The sequence below is a fragment of the Notolepis coatsorum genome (assembly GCF_963971535.1).
Source record: "Notolepis coatsorum genome assembly, chromosome: 16".
Classification (NCBI taxonomy): domain Eukaryota; kingdom Metazoa; phylum Chordata; class Actinopteri; order Aulopiformes; family Paralepididae; genus Notolepis; species Notolepis coatsorum.
This window is the reverse complement of record NC_140180.1, coordinates 85141793-85166303: the sequence shown is the minus strand read 5'-3', so window position 1 is coordinate 85166303 and position 24511 is coordinate 85141793. Positions and strand designations below refer to the sequence as shown.

The 24511-nt window shown below is 46.7% G+C and overlaps 1 protein-coding gene across 1 annotated transcript in view; it reads left to right on the top strand.

Moving 5' to 3' along the window:
* Nucleotides 1-20962, top strand: part of apbb2a (amyloid beta (A4) precursor protein-binding, family B, member 2a) — a gene marked incomplete at its 5' end in the record, with an annotated part of 147599 nt that extends 126637 nt beyond the window's left edge. The window contains 3 exons of the mRNA XM_084332112.1: nt 1794-1909; nt 18184-18366; nt 19875-20962. Of these exons, the coding sequence (XP_084188238.1) occupies nt 1794-1909; nt 18184-18366; nt 19875-20051 (476 nt within the window). The 3' untranslated portion in view covers nt 20052-20962. The remainder of the gene's footprint in view (nt 1-1793; nt 1910-18183; nt 18367-19874) is intronic.
* Nucleotides 20963-24511: the final 3549 nt, after the last annotated feature.

Here is a 24511-nt window from a genome sequence, read left to right as displayed (position 1 = left end):
GACTGTGACCTACAACATGTTATTACACCACCTGACTGTGACCTACAGCATGTTATTATACCACCTGACTGTGACCTACAACATGTTATTACACCACCTGACTGTGACCTACAACATGTTATTATACCACCTGACTGTGACCTACAGCATGTTATTACACCACCTGACTGTGACCTACAACATGTTATTACACCACCTGACTGTGACCTACAGCATGTTATTACACCACCTGACTGTGACCTACACCATGTTATTACACCACCTGACTGTGACCTACAACATGTTATTACACCACCTGACTGTGACCTACAACATGTTATTACACCACCTGACTGTGATCTACAGCATGTTATTACACCACCTGACTGTGACCTACAACATGTTATTACACCACCTGACTGTGACCTACAACATGTTATTACACCACCTGACTGTGACCTACAACATGTTATTATACCACCTGACTGTGACCTACAGCATGTTATTACACCACCTGACTGTGACCTACAACATGTTATTACACCACCTGACTGTGACCTACAGCATGTTATTATACCACCTGACTGTGACCTACAACATGTTATTACACCACCTGACTGTGACCTACACCATGTTATTACACCACCTGACTGTGACCTACAACATGTTATTACACCACCTGACTGTGACCTACAACATGTTATTACACCACCTGACTGTGATCTACAGCATGTTATTACACCACCTGACTGTGACCTACAACATGTTATTACACCACCTGACTGTGACCTACAACATGTTATTACACCACCTGACTGTGACCTACAACATGTTATTACACCTGACTGTGACCTACAACATGTTATTACACCACCTGACTGTGACCTACAGCATGTTATTACACCACCTGACTGTGACCTACAGCATGTTATTATACCACCTGACTGTGATCTACAGCATGTTATTACACCACCTGACTGTGACCTACAGCATGTTATTACACCTGACTGTGACCTACAACATGTTATTATACCACCTGACTGTGACCTACAACATGTTGTTACACCACCTGACTGTGACCTACAACATGTTATTACACCACCTGACTGTGACCTACAGCATGTTATTATACCACCTGACTGTGACCTACAACATGTTATTATACCACCTGACTGTGACCTACAACATGTTATTACACCTGACTGTGACCTACAGCATGTTATTACACCACCTGACTGTGACCTACAACATGTTATTATACCTGACTGTGACCTACAGCATGTTATTACACCACCTGACTGTGACCTACAACATGTTATTACACCACCTGACTGTGACCTACAACATGTTATTACACCACCTGACTGTGACCTACAACATGTTATTACACCTGACTGTGACCTACAGCATGTTATTATATCACCTGACTGTGACCTACAGCATGTTATTACACCACCTGACTGTGACCTACAACATGTTATTACACCTGACTGTGACCTACAGCATGTTATTACACCACCTGACTGTGACCTACAACATGTTATTACACCACCTGACTGTGACCTACAACATGTTATTACACCACCTGACTGTGACCTACAACATGTTATTACACCACCTGACTGTGACCTACAGCATGTTATTACACCACCTGACTGTGACCTACAACATGTTATTATACCCTGCATGTTATTACACCACCTGACTGTGACCTACAACATGTTATTATACCCTGCATGTTATTACACCACCTGACTGTGACCTTCTATCGCCCACATGTTACGTGTTAAGACATCGTGTCGTCTCCTCTCCAGGTATGGACATCATCAACGGGGCCATAGAAAACCTTGTGTCCTCCACGGGCAAAGAGGACTGGACGCCTGTCATCCTGAGTGTCGCCGACGCCACCGTGGCCGTCATCAAGGAGAAGGTAAAGCGGCCATCTTTTATTAATCCCGAGAGATAATAGGGAGGTGTAGTGGTGACGGCATTGTTGTTTCCGGCCGGTCCACCTCGCTTGTAATTGCAATGTATTTCCAATCGACACATTTCTAAATCGTCTCGTTTTAAAACAAATAAAGCATGAACATTGGCATGGTGTACCTTTCTGTGTGTATTCATCCACAATCTATAGCTCAACATGAAACAATTCGCAATTAATCATCTGCGAACTCCTTGAATGAAGTATGTCACTCATTCTTAAACTGGATACGCGTTCTCGTACACCTGAATTTACATATTTGTTACTGACATATTGTTACAGAATGTTATTTTGAAGTGGTTGCACAATTTGAAAGCATATGATATTGATGTTATTTAAATACTGTACATTTAAACTTGGCCCATTTCATGGCTATAGTGTTGGGGCGAGGGGAGGCCCAAAGGGGGGCCTAACATAAAAGGTTTGAGAACCACTGGTCTACTGTAGGCCTATCTTACCTACCATATCTTAGTCTACCATATCTTACCTACTGTATCTTAGCTTACCGTATCTTAGCCTACCATATCTTAGTCTACCGTATCTTACCTACCGTATCTGTAACTGAGGGGTACAATTCCCTGACTGTATTACTAGATATGATACTTACTACCACTACCTTTGTACTTAATATTCGGCCACCCAGTACACGGCATAAATATATTATCATAAACACTCTCACGTAGATGAAACGGATCCAACACAAATGTACGAAGTCGAAACAGGTCTTTATTTCTACACAGCGATGGTGTGTAGAACAAGCACTTAATCACTTAATTACATTTATGAATTGAAATAGTATGCACTTTTATGGCAAAGAGTATTCGTCGGTATATCAATAGAGAATGTCCAATCTCTGAAGGCGCAGGTGGTAAATATACGACCTGGAATAGTTAAGGAATAACAGCAATGATACTTTAATGATTATATACTAGATACACTAGAGGGGGTTAATCCGGTCGCTTGTAAGCCGACAGGAGTAGGAGGGGGGGGGGGGTAGAATCCGGCTGCCTCGTCCGGCCAAGGGTATCCCAGGTGAACCCACTGTAGTGCCGTTCAATGCGCCGGCGATCCTTGGACCACAGATGAAAGCAGGTGGACTCTTTGTGGGCCGGCGTCATCCGGTCCACGGAGGAGAGACGTGAAGCGACCTCGTCTTGCAGAGCGTCTCCTCACCTTGCGTCCTCTCCAGGGGGGGGGTTCCAACACACGGCAGTGTCGGGGGTCTTTATCCATGGAATAATCAAAGTATACAAAGCATAATCCGTGCCTGGGAAGGCGGGCTGTCGTCGGTAGAATAATCCGGTATACAGGTCCACTCGCTCGTCGGCTCTGGGGCTCCTCGGGTGCAGCTTCACATGGGGTCAACCACCCTGGGTAAGCAGCCAGTTCTCTGCCCGAAACGATGGGGTACTGACTACGGTAGTATTCTCACCGCACGAAGCACTATATATTAACAGACTATTATTAGCTTAATAGACTACGTCCAACTCGACGATATAGTGCCAAATATGACTATTCAAATATTAATATACACAATGTCTCAATACCGATGGTAGGCGAACTTGGCCTTACTCCCACACGTGGCGTCGCGGGGAGGCTTTACGTCTGTGACTCTATTGGAGGGTAAGAAACTGGACTGAAAAGAAAGTCCTACTTTAGTAGCGCAGTATATATACGCACTATGAACAAATAGTCCCATTAGTGGTGCGGTAGCCAGATTCCTACGCGGAACTAGGACTTGTTCGTACATGTGGAGCGGTACGTTTGAACTGGGTCTGAGGGGTATGGCAGCCTGGCACCAAGGTCTCGACCAATAGTAGAATGGAGACTATTATGGGATGTTCAGTAGGCTAGAATGGATATTCAATGCATATTGTACAAGGAATATACAAGGGATATCAGGGAATATTAGAGAATATACAAATACAATTAAATATATATATATAAATAAATATATATATTCGGTTTAATCTGGCCCTTCACAACAGCCACCCCCTGAATAGGTCCCAGACCTAATCAGTTAAACAGAGACAGATTAATCGCGTTGTCTATTTACACATAAGGGTTTGCTGTAGGGGTCAGTCAACTTCACAAAGTCATAGGGTTGTAGGGTCATGGTCATCATCGATTGTGTCTGGGAGTCGAGGCAGTTCTATGAGCCTCGCCACGGGACGGGTGTAAGTGCGACCCTGGACGAGCACTTCAGCTGCTCGGACCTTGCCGTCGGCACCGGTGATCACTTTGCTTACGCGGCCGGCCGGCCACATAGCTCTGGGCAGTGATTGATCAATAATCATGACGACTGTTCCTTCTGTCAAATTGTCTCTCTCCTTTACCCACTTCTGGCGGGTCTGTAGAGACGGTAGGTAGTGCAGTAGGAAACTGTTCCAAAACTTGTCGGCTAATACTTGGCTGTACCTCCACATTCGTCGGCCTTCGTTCGCTTCTTCAGGCCGGTACATTGTCTGTGGTAATGCAAGATCTAGCCGCCCCATCAGGAGTGTGTTGGGGGTAACTGGGTCGATATCCGCCACATCACTGGAGACATATCCGAGGGGCTTCGAGTTAAGTACTCCCTCAATCTCCGTGAGGACTGTCATTAGGACTTCTTCCGCCACAGTCTGGGCCCCAAGTACTGCGTACAGGGCTGTCTTTATGGAGCGCACTTCTCGTTCCCAAGTGCCACCGAAGTGGGGTGCGTTTGGGGGGTTGAATTGGAAATCAACCTGTGCTGGAGCGAGGTGGGTCTTAAGTTCTGGGCCCATAGCTTGGAAGCTCTCTCTCAGCTCTCTTTCGCCGCCTTTGAAGTTTGTCCCATGATCGGACAATAGGGTAGACGGTCTTCCTTTCCGGGATGTGAATCTTCGGAAGGCCATAAGGAATGAGTCTGTGCTCATGGTCGGGAGAAGCTCGATGTGTATCGCTCTGGTGGTCATGCATTTGAATACAATACCCCACCGCTTCTCGGTTCCTCTTCCTTTCTTTATGTGCAGCGGGCCAAAGCAGTCCATACCCGTTGAGTGGAATGGCTTGTCACCGATTCGGAGGCGACATGGAGGAAGGTCAGCCATCCTTGGTATGCTGGGCTGCGCGCGTGTAGCTTTATGCCAAGCAAGCAGTGCAAAAATTTACCGTAGTGGCATGCAGTAATGCGCCTTTCATTTTCGCGGAAATAGGCTGTCTATTGCCATTCTCTTTGACAAACTCTAACCTTAACCAGCTCCTTAACAACGCCTAAACTTAACCGTTCTAACCTTAACCAACTCCGAAACAATGCCTAACCTTAACCTTAACCTTAACCATGCCTAACCTTAACCATAGAAATTATATTGCCATTCTCTTTGACAAACTCTAACCTTAACCAGCTCCTTAACAGCGCCTAAACTTAACCGTTCTAACCTTAACCAACTCCGAAACAATGCCTAACCTTAATCGGCGAAAGAATACACGTTAAAAAAAAATCACGTTAAAAAATATTTTCGATGGGATTCGAACTCGCCAGCAAACAAGCCATAGGATCCACAGCCATGTGTCCTTGCCAATTGAGCTATTTGTTGGATACTGAATAAGGGGCGGTGACTTATATATATTGAGCTCCGCTCGTGTCGCATGCGCGGGCACCTCGCGCGAGCACGCCGGCGCACGCACGCACCTGAGCGAGCACGCCGCCGCCGGTGCACGCACGGTAGCATTTGTCTGAAAAGAAGGGCGCTTTACCGCACTAGCGTGCGGTGACGAATGCGGAAGCATTTTTGCACTGCTTGCTTGGCATTAACGTACAGGCGGGCTGCGCGCGCCACTTGCGGCAGTCTAGACATGTTCGCTGGAAGCGTCGTACCGCCTCTCTTCCTTGTAGGATCCAGTAACGACGTCTGATTTCCGCGAAGACTCTTTCTGCTCCTGCGTGATGTACATCCTCATCGTATTTCTTTATAATCAGCTCTGTGACCTTGTGTCGGCTGTTCAATACGATCGGGTATTTAATGTCATCCGGTAGATTGGGGGCTCTGCGTAGGCGACCACCCACTCTGATGAGGGTATGAGCGTCGCTCTCGGGGGCCAGGTGAATTAATCTGCTGTCGGATGGGACGGGCTTTCCTCCCTGTAGACAGGCCAATTCATCGGGGAACGAGTCTCTCTGGGCTCGCTGCAGTAGAAGCAATTCTGCTTCCTCGTAGTTAGCTGCTGACATATCAGCGGGGGACTTGCACTCCGGGTGGTACCGCAGGAATGTTCTTTGTTGTGCACTCTCTATGGACGTGCAATCGTCTATGTTAGGGTCGGTGGAGGCTACGGTGCTCAATCCACAGAACACAGACTTCTTATTTTCCACCTCCTCTGGACTTGCTTCCCTCGGGATAGGCATGGGCCACTGTCCTTCCGGGAGTCTTAGGAATGCGGGGCCATCACTGTAGACATTGCGACGGGTGAGGTCATCCAGGGGCATCCCCCGGGTGATGACGTCAGCTGGGTTCTGTTTTGTATCAACGTAGCGCCACTCTGTTTCTCCGGTTAACTCTTCGGTTAAGTCTTGAATCTCGGTGACTCTGACTCCCACGAAGACTTTGTACTTGCATGAGTCCGATTTGATCCAGGCGAGTACCGTCGTGGAATCTGACCACAGGATTGTTCTAGACACCGGTATGGTGAGCTCACGTTGGATGAGCGTGGCTAGGTGCGCTCCGGCTAGGGCTGCGCAGAGCTCTAGACGTGGGATAGATTGTTGCTTGCGTGGGGCTATTCTCGAGCGGGCGAGGACAAATGCTGTGTAGATCTCTCCCCCCTGGTCTTGGGCCCGTAAGTAGGCTACTGATCCGTATGCGACCTCTGAGGCGTCACTGAAGACGTGTAAGTCCATTTTACATGTCTCTGGCCTCACCGTGGGTGGGAAGTAGCTTCGGCGCATATTAACGCCTGGGAGTGAGTGGAGCTCCATCTCCCACTCTCTCCAGGTGGATGCAAGGTGTGCGGGAATGGGGTCGTCCCAGCCCTGGTCCTTGTCCCACAATGCTCGTACAATCATTTTTGCCCTGGTGGTGTACGGTAGAATACATCCTAGCGGGTCATATTGTCGGGCGAGTGTTGTGTACACACTCCGTCTGGTGGTCGGCGCCGCCGCCGGCCTTCCCTGGTCCGTAGTCAGGGGCTTGTGTCTGTAGTGAAGCGAATCTGTTTTGAATCGCCACACCAATCCCAGGGTCATCTCCTGGGCTTCTCCCGGGATTGTAGCCATCCAGGTCTCGCTGCTGGCTGCCTTGTCCTCGGAGGAGAGGCTGCGCAGTACTTGCGGATCGCTGCTGGCCCACTGCCTGAGATCAAAGCCGCCTTTGATCAATGAGGCGCGGAGTTTAATCAGGAGAGCCTCGGCTTCTTCCTGGGTTGAAAGGCTTTGTAGACAGTTGTCTACGTAGAAGCTGTTCTTTACGCTGTGTCGGACCTCTTCGTCCGCTGCTGGGTCCTCTGCTACATGTTTCTGTAGTGCAAATGTCGCACAGCAGGGGGTGCACGTCGTTCCGAAGGGGAGGACTTCCCATTGGTAGATGGCTGGGTGCTCATCTCCTGGCTTCTCTCTCCATAGGAACCGTAACAGGGGCTTGTCCGCCTCTACTAATCTCACCTGCAGGAACATTCCTTTAATGTCCCCGCTGATGGCCACCTTTTCCTGGCGGAAGCGGAGTAGAACGCCGAGTAGGGAGGGGCCGAGTGTGGGACCGGGCAGTAACTCTTTATTCAGATTTTGGGATCCGATCTGGTAGCTGCAGTTAAATACTATGCGGTCTTTACCGTTGTGATGGACCTTGTGGTGGGGCACGTACCACGATTCAGTGGTCTGGTCAGCCTCTTTAATGTCCATCTTTGTGACGTGTCCCGCTGTGATGAGCTTCTCAATCTCAGCGCGGTATACACTCTCTTGGGCGGGGTTCTTGGCTAAGCGCCGCTCCGTGTTCAGCAGGTACCGTTCTGTGGCGTCTGTCTTGGCGTGGAAAGTAGGCATTCCTTCTCGCCGCAGGAGTGGCGTGGCGTATCTCAACACGCCGTTGACCGAGACTCTCTTGGTCCCTGTCTCGAGGAGGTGAATGGCGTAAATGTCATCTTTAGAGCGAATGTCTTTCTTTCCGTTCTTAAAGGGCATTTGTTCCAAGGTCCATAGCCGCTCTACGTGTTGCAGGAGTGCGGTTTCTCCCTCTGTGACTCGGGAGTGGAGACATCTAGTGGCTGTACTTCGGTTGAGAGATTTGGCGAGCGGGCCTTGGAGAGTCCATCCCAAACGGGTCTCGACTGCTGCAGGACAGCCTCGGGGTCCGGTATGAACCCGGTCTATCGGGACAATGAGGTCTGCATGGTCGGAGCCTATCAACAGGGTCGGCATAGCATTGTCTATGAGCGGGATCGGTAACTTGCGCAGATGTGCATATTTCTCCATCAGCTTGGCGACGGGGTATGTGTACCGCGACAGTCCTATTTCTTGGCTGGTGAAAACGTCTGCAATCTGGTACCGTCGCTCAGGCTGGCCGCTTGCTGCGATAGAGAATGAGACGTCTTCAAATCTCGTCTTATTGTCCGAATTGTCATTTGGGTTTCGCTTCCCCGCAGCCCTAGCTGGGCCGCAGCGGAGGCGAGCAGCAGGGTCTTCTCTGACCCGTCATCGAGGACGGCGTAAGTGTCCAGGACTTTATTCTGGTAGCTTAGTGTCACACGCACTACTTTTAGGAGTACTCAGGCTCCACTGCTGCTGGCGGGATCGATGTACATGACGCTCGCTTTGCGGCTGGATGGTGCAGGTGAAGGGCGCCGTCTGTTACTGTCGTGAAGTATGTCCAGATGGGCTCCATCGCACTTGGTGCACCTTTTCTTTAAGCGGCATTCGGCTGCCATGTGTGAGCGCGCACAGCGAAAACAGCGCTTGTTGGACTTTATCCATTGACCTGCTTCCTCCGCGTTCAGCTTGGGGAAGGAGTCACATTGCGCTAGCCAGTGTTCTTTCTCACAGTAGGGGCACACTATCTTCCACTTCTCCGTTCTGGAGGGGGTACTGTGGCTCCTGCTGCTCGGTACTGACTCCGATTGGTGCATCACAGTCACCGATCTTCTTCCATCATTTAGTCGTCTGGTTCCTTCTCTGGAGCCAGGGGTTCTCCGTCCGAATGTATCTAGCCGTAGGCTGCTGACTTCTCTCGCCAGGAAGTCTGCTAGATCGAGGAGGTTCGGTTCGGGGCCATTCGGGTCTCTGTGGTCCCTCTGCCGCCTAAAGCGCTCCTGACGAGCGGGCGGCAGCTTCTCCAGGATCCTTTCCACATTTGAGTTGGCGTAAAGTTCATGCCTCCCCTTCTCTCTTTGCGCTCCCAACATCCCTACCAGGGACTGCACTCTGATGGACAGGTCGTCCAGTGCTCGATTGTCTATTGCTGGGGGTAAGCGGTCGATGTGTCGGATCTCCTGGATCACGTAATCCCATATGCGCCCATACCTCTGGTCCAATGCTACCAGCGCTGCTGTGTATGGGGTGGTGGAAGTCGCGTAGGCGAGCGCTATATTATGTGCGCGGGGTACCTTTAAGTGCTTCAGTAGGATGGCGTATTTGTGGCGTTCATCCAATACATCCACCAACATGGTCTCCAGACACATGCGGAGTTCTGTATACTGGGCCCGGTTCTCTTGGGTGAAGTCGGGTACCATAGGCGTGCCAATGTATGACGCTGACTGTGGATACATCGGCGAGCGTTGGGGGAGAGGCCTCCTAGGCGAGTCTCCTCCCGCTCCTTGGTATGGGCTGGTACCGGCAGTGTACCATGGCCCGCTTGTCCAGGTGCTGTTCCTCGGTGCGGGTCGTGCGTCGTGCTCACCCGGGTATAGAGTCGGGGGTCTGTAGCGCAGCTCCGCGGGAGTATAGCCTGGGCTGTACCGGGCCTCCTGGTCCGGTAGAGTACTGTGCTGTCTTCGGGCGTGGTTCTCCTCCTCTTCCTCTTCGTCTTCAGTTAGGTCATCCAGTGCTTGTAGTCTCTGGTTTAGCCTCTCCACAGGATATGCTGCTCCTTCCCGGTTGCTAGGTCTCGCTTGGACCGGTGGGGGGAGGTGGTCTGTGGGGGGTATAGACCTCGTCTGTTGGTCAAGTTCAGGGTTGTTTACTCGGCTAGGGGATGCCGCCCTGGAGGTGTGTCTAGACGAGTTCCTGGAGCCTCTGGCGGAGGGAGAGGGTGTTGTCCGTCTGATCAGCTGTTCTATTAGTTGCGACTGCTGTCTGTCGCGCGCTGCGTCCCGTTGAGCACCGGCTCGTTCTCGGGCCACATTCTCTTCCATCTGAATGCGTCTTATTTCTAGAAGTATCTGCTCGTGTTCGCTTCGCTGCTGGATCTGCAGTCGGTCGCGTTCAGCAGCGGCGTTCAGGCTGATGAGGAAGGCCTGCTGTAGGGTCCTCTCTGCCTCGCTGGGAGAAGGCGGTTGTATAGGGGAGCCTTCCCTCGGGGTACTCCTTGCGGAGCCTTGGAGTTCTATCTCCACGGTGCTCTCCCCGTCTTCTTCCGTGCCGAGTTCTGTCTCGGTAGCGTTGTATTCCTCCCGGGACTCATCGGGGACTACTTCTTCAGTACTGGCGGGGTGTGAAGTCATGTCTGGTTTCCACTGGTCCCCACCGTGAACTTGGTCAGTTACATTAGAGCCCGTAGGGGCCTCTATGGTCGGGGTAGTCTGGGCGTTGGGGTTAGACACACTTTCTAGTTTTACCGCGTTTACTGTTAGTAGAAGACTAGGTTGTTGACTGACAGCGTAAGCCTCTAAGTACTGAGGGAGCCGTCGTTCGCGCTGCGGGCGTTGGTTAGGAGGATCGTTTCGTGGAGTGTTCATCATAGGCCATTTCAATATTAATAACACTATATTAATATTACACTAATTACCATCCGGCTCGAAGGACCAATTGTAACTGAGGGGTACAATTCCCTGACTGTATTACTAGATATGATACTTACTACCACTACCTTTGTACTTAATATTCGGCCACCCAGTACACGGCATAAATATATTATCATAAACACTCTCACGTAGATGAAACGGATCCAACACAAATGTACGAAGTCGAAACAGGTCTTTATTTCTACACAGCGATGGTGTGTAGAACAAGCACTTAATCACTTAATTACATTTATGAATTGAAATAGTATGCACTTTTATGGCAAAGAGTATTCGTCGGTATATCAATAGAGAATGTCCAATCTCTGAAGGCGCAGGTGGTAAATATACGACCTGGAATAGTTAAGGAATAACAGCAATGATACTTTAATGATTATATACTAGATACACTAGAGGGGGTTAATCCGGTCGCTTGTAAGCCGACAGGAGTAGGAGGGGGGGGGGGGTAGAATCCGGCTGCCTCGTCCGGCCAAGGGTATCCCAGGTGAACCCACTGTAGTGCCGTTCAATGCGCCGGCGATCCTTGGACCACAGATGAAAGCAGGTGGACTCTTTGTGGGCCGGCGTCATCCGGTCCACGGAGGAGAGACGTGAAGCGACCTCGTCTTGCAGAGCGTCTCCTCACCTTGCGTCCTCTCCAGGGGGGGGGGTTCCAACACACGGCAGTGTCGGGGGTCTTTATCCATGGAATAATCAAAGTATACAAAGCATAATCCGTGCCTGGGAAGGCGGGCTGTCGTCGGTAGAATAATCCGGTATACAGGTCCACTCGCTCGTCGGCTCTGGGGCTCCTCGGGTGCAGCTTCACATGGGGTCAACCACCCTGGGTAAGCAGCCAGTTCTCTGCCCGAAACGATGGGGTACTGACTACGGTAGTATTCTCACCGCACGAAGCACTATATATTAACAGACTATTATTAGCTTAATAGACTACGTCCAACTCGACGATATAGTGCCAAATATGACTATTCAAATATTAATATACACGATGTCTCAATACCGATGGTAGGCGAACTTGGCCTTACTCCCACACGTGGCGTCGCGGGGAGGCTTTACGTCTGTGACTCTATTGGAGGGTAAGAAACTGGACTGAAAAGAAAGTCCTACTTTAGTAGCGCAGTATATATACGCACTATGAACAAATAGTCCCATTAGTGGTGCGGTAGCCAGATTCCTACGCGGAACTAGGACTTGTTCGTACATGTGGAGCGGTACGTTTGAACTGGGTCTGAGGGGTATGGCAGCCTGGCACCAAGGTCTCGACCAATAGTAGAATGGAGACTATTATGGGATGTTCAGTAGGCTAGAATGGATATTCAATGCATATTGTACAAGGAATATACAAGGGATATCAGGGAATATTAGAGAATATACAAATACAATTAAATATATATATATAAATAAATATATATATTCGGTTTAATCTGGCCCTTCACAACAGTATCTTAGCCTACCATATCTTACCTACCGTATCTTACCTACTGTATCTTAGTCTACCATATCTTACCTACTGTATCTTAGCTTACCGTATCTTAGCCTACCATATCTTACCTACCATATCTTAGTCTACCATATCTTACCTACCATATCTTAGTCTACCATATCTTACCTACCGTATCTTAGTCTACCATATCTTAGTCTACCATATCTTACCTACCATATCTTAGTCTACCATATCTTACCTACCGTATCTTAGTCTACCGTATCTTACCTACCATATCTTACCTACCATATCTTACCTACCATATCTTAGTCTACCATATCTTACCTACCGTATCTTAGTCTACTGTATCTTACCTACCGTATCTTAGTCTACCATATCTTACCTACCGTATCTTAGCCTACCATATCTTACCTACCGTATCTTAGCCTACCATATCTTACCTACCGTATCTTAGCCTACCATATCTTACCTACCGTATCTTAGCCTACTGTATCTTACCTACCATATCTTAGTCTACCATATCTTACCTACCGTATCTTAGTCTACCATATCTTACCTACCATATCTTAGTCTACCATATCTTACCTACCGTATCTTAGTCTACCATATCTTACCTACCATATCTTACTTACCATATCTTAGTCTACCATATCTTACCTACCGTATCTTAGTCTACCGTATCTTAGTCTACCATATCTTACCTACCATATCTTAGTCTACCATATCTTACCTACCGTATCTTAGTCTACCGTATCTTACCTACAATATCTTACCTACCATATCTTACCTACCATATCTTAGTCTACCATATCTTACCTACCGTATCTTAGTCTACCATATCTTACCTACCATATCTTAGCCTACCATATCTTACCTACCATATCTTAGTCTACTGTATCTTACCTACCGTATCTTAGTCTACCATATCTTACCTACCGTATCTTAGCCTACCATATCTTACCTACCGTATCTTAGCCTACTGTATCTTACCTACTGTATCTTAGTCTACCATATCTTACCTACCGTATCTTAGTCTACCATATCTTACCTACCATATCTTACCTACCGTATCTTAGCCTACCATATCTTAGTCTACCATATGTTAGTCTACCATATCTTACCTACCGTATCTTAGTCTACCATATCTTAGCCTACCGTAGCTTAGTCTACTATATCTTAGTCTACCATATCTTAGCCTACTGTATCTTAGTCTACCATATCTTAGCCTACTGTATCTTACCTACCGTATCTTAGTCTACCATATCTTACCCTACCGTATCCTAGCCTACCGTATCTTACCTACCGTATCTTACCTACCGTATCTTACCTACCGTATCTTACCCTGCCGTATCTTAGCCTACCGTATCTTATCTACCGTATCTTACCTACCGTATCTTAGCCTACCGTATCTTACCTACCGTATCTTAGCCTACCGTATATTAGTCTACCGTATCTTACCTACCGTATCTTACATACCGTATATTATCTACCGCATTTTAGCCTACCGTATCTTAGCCTACCATATGGCTCTGATTATTGCCAGGTTCTTTCAGGTAGGGCTGGGCGATATGGCCTAAATATGATATCACGATATTTTCTGACCTTTCGGCGATACACGATACACATCACGATGTTTTTCTTTTTTACCCCAAACAATTCATTATGAGGCTTACCAAGACAGTATTTGAGTTTGCAAGCTAACATTAAAGACAAAATAAAATACCCATGCATTTAGCATTTTTATATTAGATTTAGATTATTAGATTATATATTGCATATGAGATATTATATGATTTAGATATGAAATATGATGAATTGAAAATGGGGGACCCTGATGTAAACAAGACTAAAGTCTTTCTCTGGTCTGCATCCCCTTAACAATTGTATGTATTGAGCTGTACTGTACCCATTCTGCAATATGTTAAAGTTTTAAATCAATCAATCAATAAATAGCATTTTAGCATTTTTATGAAACTACTGTATATATGTATGTCTTTAAATGTTTTGATGAATTGAAAATGGAGGACCCTTATGTAAAAAAGCCGAAAGTCTTTTTCTGGTCTTCATCCTCCTGTACTGTATTGTACCCATTCTGCAACCTTTTAATACAGTTTTCATTCATTCATTCTGACGGAAACATAATCATTTTGATTGACAGTCGAGTCTGCCAATGACGTCACACCGCTTGCACCCGCCCTGCTGTTCTTAGCACCAATCGGCAAGCGTTATTAGTTTTTGACTTCCTGAATGTCCCGTGTGCTGAACATCAACAAAGCTACTAACGTTAGCTCCCCGCGGCCGTCGAGTAGGAGACCAGTGCTTCACAGGATGACTAAATGAGGCGTAATGATTTTACTACAACGAATGTTATAATAAAAGCCTTTCCATACATCTGTCTGATTGAAAACTTTATTAACAGACCGTGGAATGGGCATATCTCAGCACAGGCTGAGATATGAACGAGTAACGTGTGGACAGATTGACGCGACACAATCCTCTTGGGCAAAACATCACGATATCCACGATACGTTGAAAAAGTGTATCGTTAATGAACTGTACCCGATATTTATATAATATCGTCATATCGCCCAGCCCTACTTTCAGGTCTTTATTTTGGACGGTTTTATAATAACATGTGTGTGAATTACATTTGAATGCTAAATATCACTCAACTGTGATATCATATATATACAGGGAGCGAAATTAAAGCCCGCCAAGCGCCATTTGCGGGCAGATTTTACGTTTGGCGGGTGGGACTGAGATGTCCGCCATGTGGCGGGCAACGAAATAGTCATGTGAAAACCGATCGAATAACATGATTCAATTCTTAGCAGAGTTCTCACTCGCTGTCTCAAGCACACAGACATGCAACGCGCTGCTCCTCCCTCCTCCAGCCCCTCCCAACCCCATGTAAACAGAGAGGCTAGAGTCGGGCCGGGCAGTCTGCTGACTGCTCTAACGTTAGCTACCGTTACAAAATGACCCAGTCAACTATTCACTTTTAGTTTAATACTGAGGCATTGTCCGTTATCTAGCCGGCTAGCTACTGATAGCTCCCGATATCAACAAATGCTCCAGCAAGTCTAGTAGTGCATAATACCTCCGTTGGATAGGTAGCTACCTAGTACACGTTAGCTCCAGTAGGGTCCAGCTGCAGCGCCGGAGAATCCTTGCTGGAGCTGGAGGCTACAGTATAGGGTCCAGCTGCAGCGCCGGAGAATCCTTGCTGGAGCTGGAGGCTACTCGAGTATACACACAGACAGTGGAGCTGTTTGCAGATAGCGAGCATTTTGACTTGTTGCGTGGTGGCGATGTCTCGCAGATAATACAACTACAAGTATGATTATATAATATATATATTTTATTAAAAAAAAATCAAACAAATTTGGCTGGTAAGAAATATGCTTGGCGGGTAGATTTTTCTCATCTACCAGCCACTGGCCGGTGAGTCAAAAAGTTAATTTCGCTCCCTGTTATATATATATATATATATATATATATATATATATATATATATATATATATATATATATATATATATATATATATATATATATATATATACAGTATATAAATGAACCAGTTAAGAAAGCATTCCATCACAGAGACGGATCCCAGTGTATGTGGGTCAGCTATTGTGCTTAGAAACATTCTTTATTTGTTGCAAATCCATTCACAGAATTAATGACTGGAACTAGAAAATTACATATTGAATATTTGTTTTTGCATCAGGGGGGAGAAGAGGGATAGTCTACTGTAAGCTGTCAAGCTCCAATGACGCTATCAATAATATACTATTTTATATATATATACATATAGGAAATAAGCATTTTTAGATTGACACCCATGTGCAAGCTGGGGTTTGAAATGGGTTGAACTTGGGTTCTGAAACGTTTACAACACAGAGATCAGAGATTTTTGTCTGACAGCAGCAAAGAGAGATTCATTCCATTTTTCTATCATCCAGGAATACATGTTTTTCTTTTGGTGCAACAGAAAACAGACATGGTGTACTGGCAGCGTCCACCGTGTAATAACGGTCATACATACATCTCACCTGCAAATCTTCCTCGCAATCCTGCGATGCATTTATGCAGTTTTCATCCCCGCCCGCTCAGCGCTAACTCCCCTATAGAGGTGTAGTCTGACATCACCTTAGTTTCCCGCGCTGTCCACCCGTATTTAAGCATTACATCACGCGACGGAGTGTGTTATACAAATTAGATCACGCCTATGGGTGGTTGTTAGGCCCGAGGCGCAGCCGAGGGTCGTTAGACCCCCATAGGCGTGATCTAATTTGTATAACACACGACTTCAAGTGATGTAATGCGTTTATACAATGACCGAATTCACCCAACCTTATTGCTATACAATAAACACACAGTAATTGAAGCATAATGGAGATTTATTCACAAAACCATCCACAGAGAAAGTAGATCCAATAGTAGATCCACTAGTAGACACCAGAGGGAGCTCCACAAACCATGTTAAACCCAGATTCGGCTCAAACAAGGGACTAAACGCCTTACCCACAGCTGTAAAGGAATGTGAATCACTACCCACTTTCAAAACCAAAAGAGATTACCTATGGGAGACTGCAATTCGAAACTGGCCCCTGTAAATGTCCTAACCCAACCCCCTCCAATGTACAGTAAATGTCCTAACCCAATAATACACAAGACCCTTTTCTTGGGACCAAGTAAGGTTTCGTCGATAATCCAATGTACAGTTACCCCCACCCCGCCTACCCAACCTCCTCCAATGTACAGTTTCTTCGCCAAATGTATATACTCTCTTTTTTAGACTCTTTTTGTATCACAAACAGTACTGTATTTGTAAATCTGGTATGTCATAAATGTATAGATGTAGCAGTACTGTCTATCTGTATGTCATGTATGTCATATATGTTATGATGAATTGATAATGGGGGACCCTGATGTAAACAAGACGAAAGTCTTTCTCTGGTCTGCATCCCCTTAGCAATTGTGTGTATTGAGCCATACTGTATTGTACCCATTCTGCAATCTGTAAATACAATTTTCAATCAATCAATCAATCAATCAAATCTAAAAAAAAAATATATATACAGTCATCTTTTTCTTTTTTTTTATGTCTGTGATTTTTCTTTCTTTTTCACAATGGGTCATGACAAATTAATTACATAATCCATGTGTATGTAACGAACTAACATATTCCAGTTGACTGTATCTTTTTTGGAGGATTCGTTCCAAAGCTATTCATACTTCCATTTTTCTATCTATGGCGGATTGATTCAGACAGAAAAAAAAAAGTAATTCGGTTGTGGGAGGGATCTGGGGTCACGTGGAGTGTGTTATACTAAATAACAACCGGTAACTTGACTGTTTCGGCCAATCAGAATCAAGAAATGTGCATGCCATTGTATAAAGGGATTTATCATTGGGAAAATGTATTATCGGCTACACACAAAATGAGTTCCCTTCTATCACTAACATTATTGTTTAAGCATTTTTGGTTGAAATAAAGTTAGTTCTACTTACCAGTAGAACGCCTGTCGCTCAGTGCTGTTGCCTAATACAACCAGGAGTCTACGCTGTGATGACAGTCAGTCAGCAGCACCCAAGTGAGTGTATAGTTCCTCAGTGAACGAAAACATAAACGTTGTTATTTTGCTACTTTTGCGATTAATTGCACATTTTGTTCATGTTTTTCATGATTGTGGATGAATACACACAGAAAGGTACACCATGCCAATGTTCTTGCTTTATTTGTTTTAAACGAGACGATTTAGAAATGGGTCCATTGGAAATACATGGCAATTTTAAGGAGGGTGGACCGCACGAAAAAAAACACAAATGACGTAACCACTACCCGTTCCTATTGGCTGTCTGTACAGGAAGAAGAGGAGGAGGTGCTGGTGGAGTGTCGCGTGCGCTTCCTGTCCTTCATGGGCGTGGGGCGGGACGTGCACACGTTCGGCTTCGTCATGGACTCTGGGAACCAGCACTTCCAGTGCCACATCTTCTGGTGTGACCCCAACGCCGGCAGCGTGTCCGAGGCTGTGCAGGCCGCATGTGTGGTGAGCTCACACTTCTAACGCAGGGATGGTAGGATGGTAGGATGGTAGGATAGTAGCCGGCATTATAGCCAGGCCACACACTCCAGGCCACAATGCAGAGTATTGCATTCTTGTGTTTTGCAACACAGTCTCATCAGAAAACACATGTACTGTATGTTATTTTATAGCCATAAGTAATATATTTACTAGGGCTGTCAATCGAAACATATTTAATCCTGATTAATTGCATATTAATCACCTTTTGTATCTGTTAAAAATGTACCTTAAAGGGATATTTTTCAAATGTGTAATACTCTTATCAACATGGGGTGGACAGTGTTTATTAAATAAAATAAATAACCAAAATTACAAATATTGTCCAGAAAAATAATGGTACTGCATTTAGAATATAATAAATATGCTGCTAATAATCATAACATGGCAAAGCCCAATAGGCGACAACAGATCTAACATTACGCAGTAATATGAGTACTCACACAATGTATTGTCCAACTCTACTCTCATAAAAGTTCACTAAAACATCCCTTGTTTTTTTAAGCATTAAAACCAAACGATGGACCTCAATGCATCGCAACAACAGCCACATTGTCCAACAGGTACATTGGTAAGCACGTCTTCACTACTCAAAGACCATTCCCTGGATCCCTCGCACTTCTAAAGCTGTCCAACCTCAGCCTTCTACTATGTGGAATCAAAACAGTGTTACAAATCCAACTGAATGGACCTTACCGACTAATATACTTTTGTACAGTAAAACTGATGTTCTAAGTTAATACACACTTCTAATTTAACACTAATTTCTCCAGGAGGTAAGAACCAACCAAACTACGCAACCAAACCAACCAACCAACCAAACTAACCAACCAACCAACCAACCATACTAACAAACCAAACTAACCAACCTAACTAACCACCCAAACTAACCAACCAACCTAACCAAACTAACCAACCAACCTAACCAAACTAACCAACCAACCTAACCAAACTAACCAACCAACCAAAACAACCAAACGAACCAACCAACTGAACTAACCAACCGATCTAACCAAACTAACTAACCAAACAAACCAACCAAACAAACTAACTAACCAAACTAACCAACCAAATTAACCAACCAAACTAACTAACCAAACTAACTAACCAACCAAACTAACCAACCAACCTAACCAAACTATCTAACCAACATACCAAACTATCCAAAACAAACTAACCAACCAAACTAACTAACTAACTAACTAACTAACTAACTAACTAACTAACTAACTAACTAACTAACTAACTAACTAACTAACTAACTAACTAACTAACCAATCAAATCAGCCAACCAACCTAACCAAACAACCTAACTAACTAACCAACCAAACTAACCAATCAAACAGAAAAAAAGTCTAACTAACCTAACTAACTAACCAACCAAACTAACCAACCAAACTAACCAACCAAACGAAACAACCAATCAAACTAACCACCCACACTAATCGGCCTCTCCTGTCTCTCCTCTTCCTCAGCTGCGGTATCAGAAGTGTCTGGTGGCTCGCCCCCCCTCCCAGCGCGCTGGCTCCTCTTCCTCTCCCTCTCCAGACTCCGTGACGCGCCGGGTGACGACCAGCGTGAAGCGCGGTGTTCAGTCTCTCATAGACACTCTGAAAACCAAGAAACAGCCCTCAGAACTGCCCCAGCAATGACCCTCAGCACTGACCACACACCCCACGCCACGCCACCCCACCCCACCCCACCCCACCCCCGGATGCCACTCACACTATCGCCACAACGACAACACCACTTAGTCCATGCCAGCCATGGTAACCACTGATGTACATATTATGTTAGCTAACAACACCACTGCAGACAGCTGGGGGAGGGACGGCGATTGTGATGATGATGATGATGAATATTTAAAAGTAATTTAAAACAAACAAGTGAACTTACCTTTTTCAAGAGGAGGTCTAAGGAAAAGCTACCGCATGGAGAGTCACTGTCATCTGGGGTCACTGGTTGAACCTTGACCCGAGAACACAGCTGTGTGTCCCAGTGGATCCTGGGGGTTTGAATGGACTTGGGCCTGGATGGATTATGTAACCGAGTACATTAGAGGATATACTGAGCCAGAAGAATACATGACAAATTTAGTACAGACTCCTGGAAGCAGTCAGTGGTGTTCTTGATTATGTATATTTTTGTCCTTGGTCCCTCCCATTTTGTAACTCTTGGTGGGTGTGTAGTTCTCCAGTAGCTGGATTGTACCCATCGCAGTGCCAAACTACTGTAGCCTTCCGACGCAGGGCAGGACAGGACAGGCATCCTGGAGGGAGTGTGCGTCTGACCCGTTGAATTGGAACCGGAACGGTCTTATAGGGAACGGCCAATCAACACATCCTCCACAAGTTGTAATTTTAACCCCCACCACCCCACCCCACCCCACCCAGATGTGTGTCAAACAGGAAATGGACTTCACTAATGTCTCCTTTTGAGGGAGGACTGTTTGATTGTAATAATGGAGTATGTAAATGATTGTACGTAGGGAAGAGAGGGATTATCGTTGAGATGCAAGGAAATGAGGGAGATGTGGGTATATTGGTACTGCATGTTATCTGAATGGGATCTGTATAATGTTGATGCGTCTGTAAGGGCCTTGGGGGGGGAGGGGGGGGTAAAGAAACGTTACACACAAAAGCCAGTTCCACTCGGGCCACGGTTGAATTTGCACAGGTAAAAGAGATCTACAAGAGATCTACCGACAAACCAAATCCTCGGATTAGAAACCTTTTTCTTATTTTTACATTCTTTCTCTGACTGACAGACCCTTCAATATGATGTTTTTTGAAGCTGTAAAAAGTTTACGTGTTCTGTGTCCCACTAGACTTTCGTTGGTTGTTTGAAAAACACTTATTTTCCTTCTAGAAGTCAAATGCCATGGATCTATGTGAATATTGACATAATTTCGAGAGAAAAAATTAAATCCAGATTGAGTTCGACGAGCCACACAGTGATTATTCCTGAAATAATCACTTAATCTTCTCTGCCAAACAGATTTTCTGCCCTGTGTAAATCCATCCCAACTCACACAGAAATAAACACATACACACTGCAGTACACAGTCTGCTCTCACAACTTCCTCTCCTTTCAGCGACTTCGGGTCCTTGAGAATCGTTATATAAATAAAATGAATTATTATTATTATTACAACTACCAGAGCCTATACACTCGACTGCGTCTTCTAGGGCCCAGGGTCCTCCACCTGCACTCAACGTAAACTCTGTGAATGCAAATAAAAAAAGACCCGTCCAAATGGAATAACACAAGACAAAAGAAAAAGTGGAAGATGATAGATCGTAAGTCATTTCACCTGTGGTCTTCACTGGTCTCTTGCCGCACCATGTAAATGTAAACTGTTATGTGAGAATAAATGCATATCAAAAAGGACAAACGAGGGAACGGCTTCTTGCATGTGCCATTTTATTTTCAGGTCTATGCAACGAGGGAACGTAGCAGCTATCCATCACGAGGGAACATTGAAGTGACACATAAATATATGCACTTCAATTCGATTCAGACTGCCTCTTAACGGCACAGGAATATGGCTCTCTACATGATGTGGCAGCGTGATGACACTTTTTATGGGTTTGGTGCGTCGGCGCTTCCCTTTGTTTTCAGCAGAAGTAATAACTTTATTCAAATGAGCGTTTGGAAGCCATTCTTGTACGTCTACGCGTTTCATTCTCACTGTGTACATCGTCCTGTCCTTGGAGCCAGGAGACTCTATTGTCCAAAGCACCTTGCAGTGCATCATTTCTTTAGCGTGGCTGTGCCCAGTGGGAATAGAACTCCATTATAATAGATTCATGATAGTAGATCATAGACGCTTTCAAATATAAACAGTGTGAGACGGTCTGCTAGTAGAGATTAACCACATGGAGAATTATATAAACAATGTGAGATGGTCTACTAGTAGTAGAGATTAACCACATGGAGAATTATATAAACAATGTGAGATGGTCTACTAGTAGATATTAACCACAAAGAAAATCATATAAACAATGTGAGATGGTCTACTAGTAGATATTAACCACATAGAGAATTATATAAACAATGTGAGATGGTCTACTAGTAGATATTAACCACATAGAGAATTATATAAACAATGTGAGATGGTCTACTAGTAGATATTAACCACATAGAGCATTATAGGAGCAAATGTTGAGTTATGTTGAGTCTATGAGAGAACCGTTATGTTGAATTCTTGTCCCATGTAGAGGGATCTTCTGCACACATGCAATTGTTAGGGTTGTGAACAAGAGCCAAGTCAGTTCAATCATATGGTTCACTGCAGCTCAACAGTCAATGAGGGGAGTTGGTCAGGAGGTGTCTATCAATGCTGCGTTTGAAGACCAGAAGACCATTGTCTGCAATGGATCCAATAACATGCTCTGGTACCACTGGACACACACATACAGTATAACTGACAACACACATACAGTATAACTGACAACACACATACAGAATAACTGGCAACACACATACAGTATAACTGGCAACACACATACAGTATAACTGACAACACACATACAGTATAACTGGCAACACACATACAGTATAACTGACAACACACATACAGTATAACTGACAACACACATACAGTACCACTGGCAACACACATACAGTATAACTGACAACACACATACAGTATAACTGACAACACATACAGTATAACTGACAACACACATACAGTATAACTGACACTGACAACACACATACAGTATAACTGACAACACACATACAGTATAACTGACAACACACATACAGTATAACTGACAACACATACAGTACCACTGACAACACATACAGTATAACTGACAACACACATACAGCACCACGGACAAGTGACAACATGCATACAGTACCACTGACAACCCACAGGGGTGGGGTTGGAGCGCGGAGGTGGGGTTGGAGCGCTGGGGTGGGGTTGGAGCGCTGAGGTGGGGTTGGAGCGCTGGGGTGGGGTTGGAGCGCTGGGGTGGGGTTGGAGCGCTGGGGTGGGGTTGGAGCGCTGAGGTGGGGTTGGAGCGCTGGGGTGGGGTTGGAGCGCTGGGGTGGGGTTGGAGCGCTGGGGTGGGGTTGGAGCGCTGGGGTGGGGTTGGAGCGCTGGGGTGGGGTTGGAGCGCGGAGGTGGGGTCGGAGCGCTGGGGTGGGGTTGGAGCGCTGGGGTGGGGTTGGAGCGCTGGGGTGGGGTTGGAGCGCTGGGGTGGAGTTGGAGCGCTGGGGTGGGATTGGAGCGCTGGGGTGGGATTGGAGCGCTGGGGTGGGGTTGGAGCGCTGGGGTGGAGTTGGAGCGCTGGGGTGGGATTGGAGCGCTGGGGTGGGGTTGGAGCGCTGGGGTGGGGTTGGAGCGCTGAGGTGGGGTTGGAGCGCTGGGGTGGGATTGGAGCGCTGGGGTGGGATTGGAGCGCTGGGGTGGGGTTGGAGCGCTGGGGTGGAGTTGGAGCGCTGGGGTGGGATTGGAGCACGAAGGTGGGGTTGGAGCGCTGGGGTGGAGTTGGAGCGCTGGGGTGGAGTTGGAGCGCTGGGGTGGGGTTGGAGCGCTGGGGTGGGGTTGGAGCGCTGGGGTGGGGTTGGAGCGCTGGGGTGGGGTTGGAGCGCTGGGGTGGGGTTGGAGCGCTGGGGTGGGGTTGGAGCGCTGAGGTGGGGTTGGAGCGCTGGGGTGGGGTTGGAGCACTGGGGTGGGGTTGGAGCGCTGGGGTGGAGTTGGAGCGCTGGGGTGGAGTTGGAGCGCTGGGGTGGGGTTGGAGCGCTGGGGTGGAGTTGGAGCGCTGGGGTGGGGTTGGAGCGCTGAGGTGGGGTTGGAGCGCTGGGGTGGGGTTGGAGCGCTGGGGTGGGGTTGGAGCGCTGGGGTGGGGTTGGAGCGCTGGGGTGGAGTTGGAGCGCGGAGGTGGGGTTGGAGCGCTGGGGTGGAGTTGGAGCACGAAGGTGGGGTTGGAGCGCTGGGGTGGGGTTGGAGCGCGGAGGTGGGGTTGGAGTGTGGAGGTGGGGTTGGAGCGCGGAGGTGGGAATGGAGCGCTGAGGTGGGGTTGGAGTGTGGAGGTGGGGTTGGAGCGCTGAGGTGGGGTTGGAGCGCTGGGGTGGGGTTGGAGTGTGGAGGTGGGGTTGG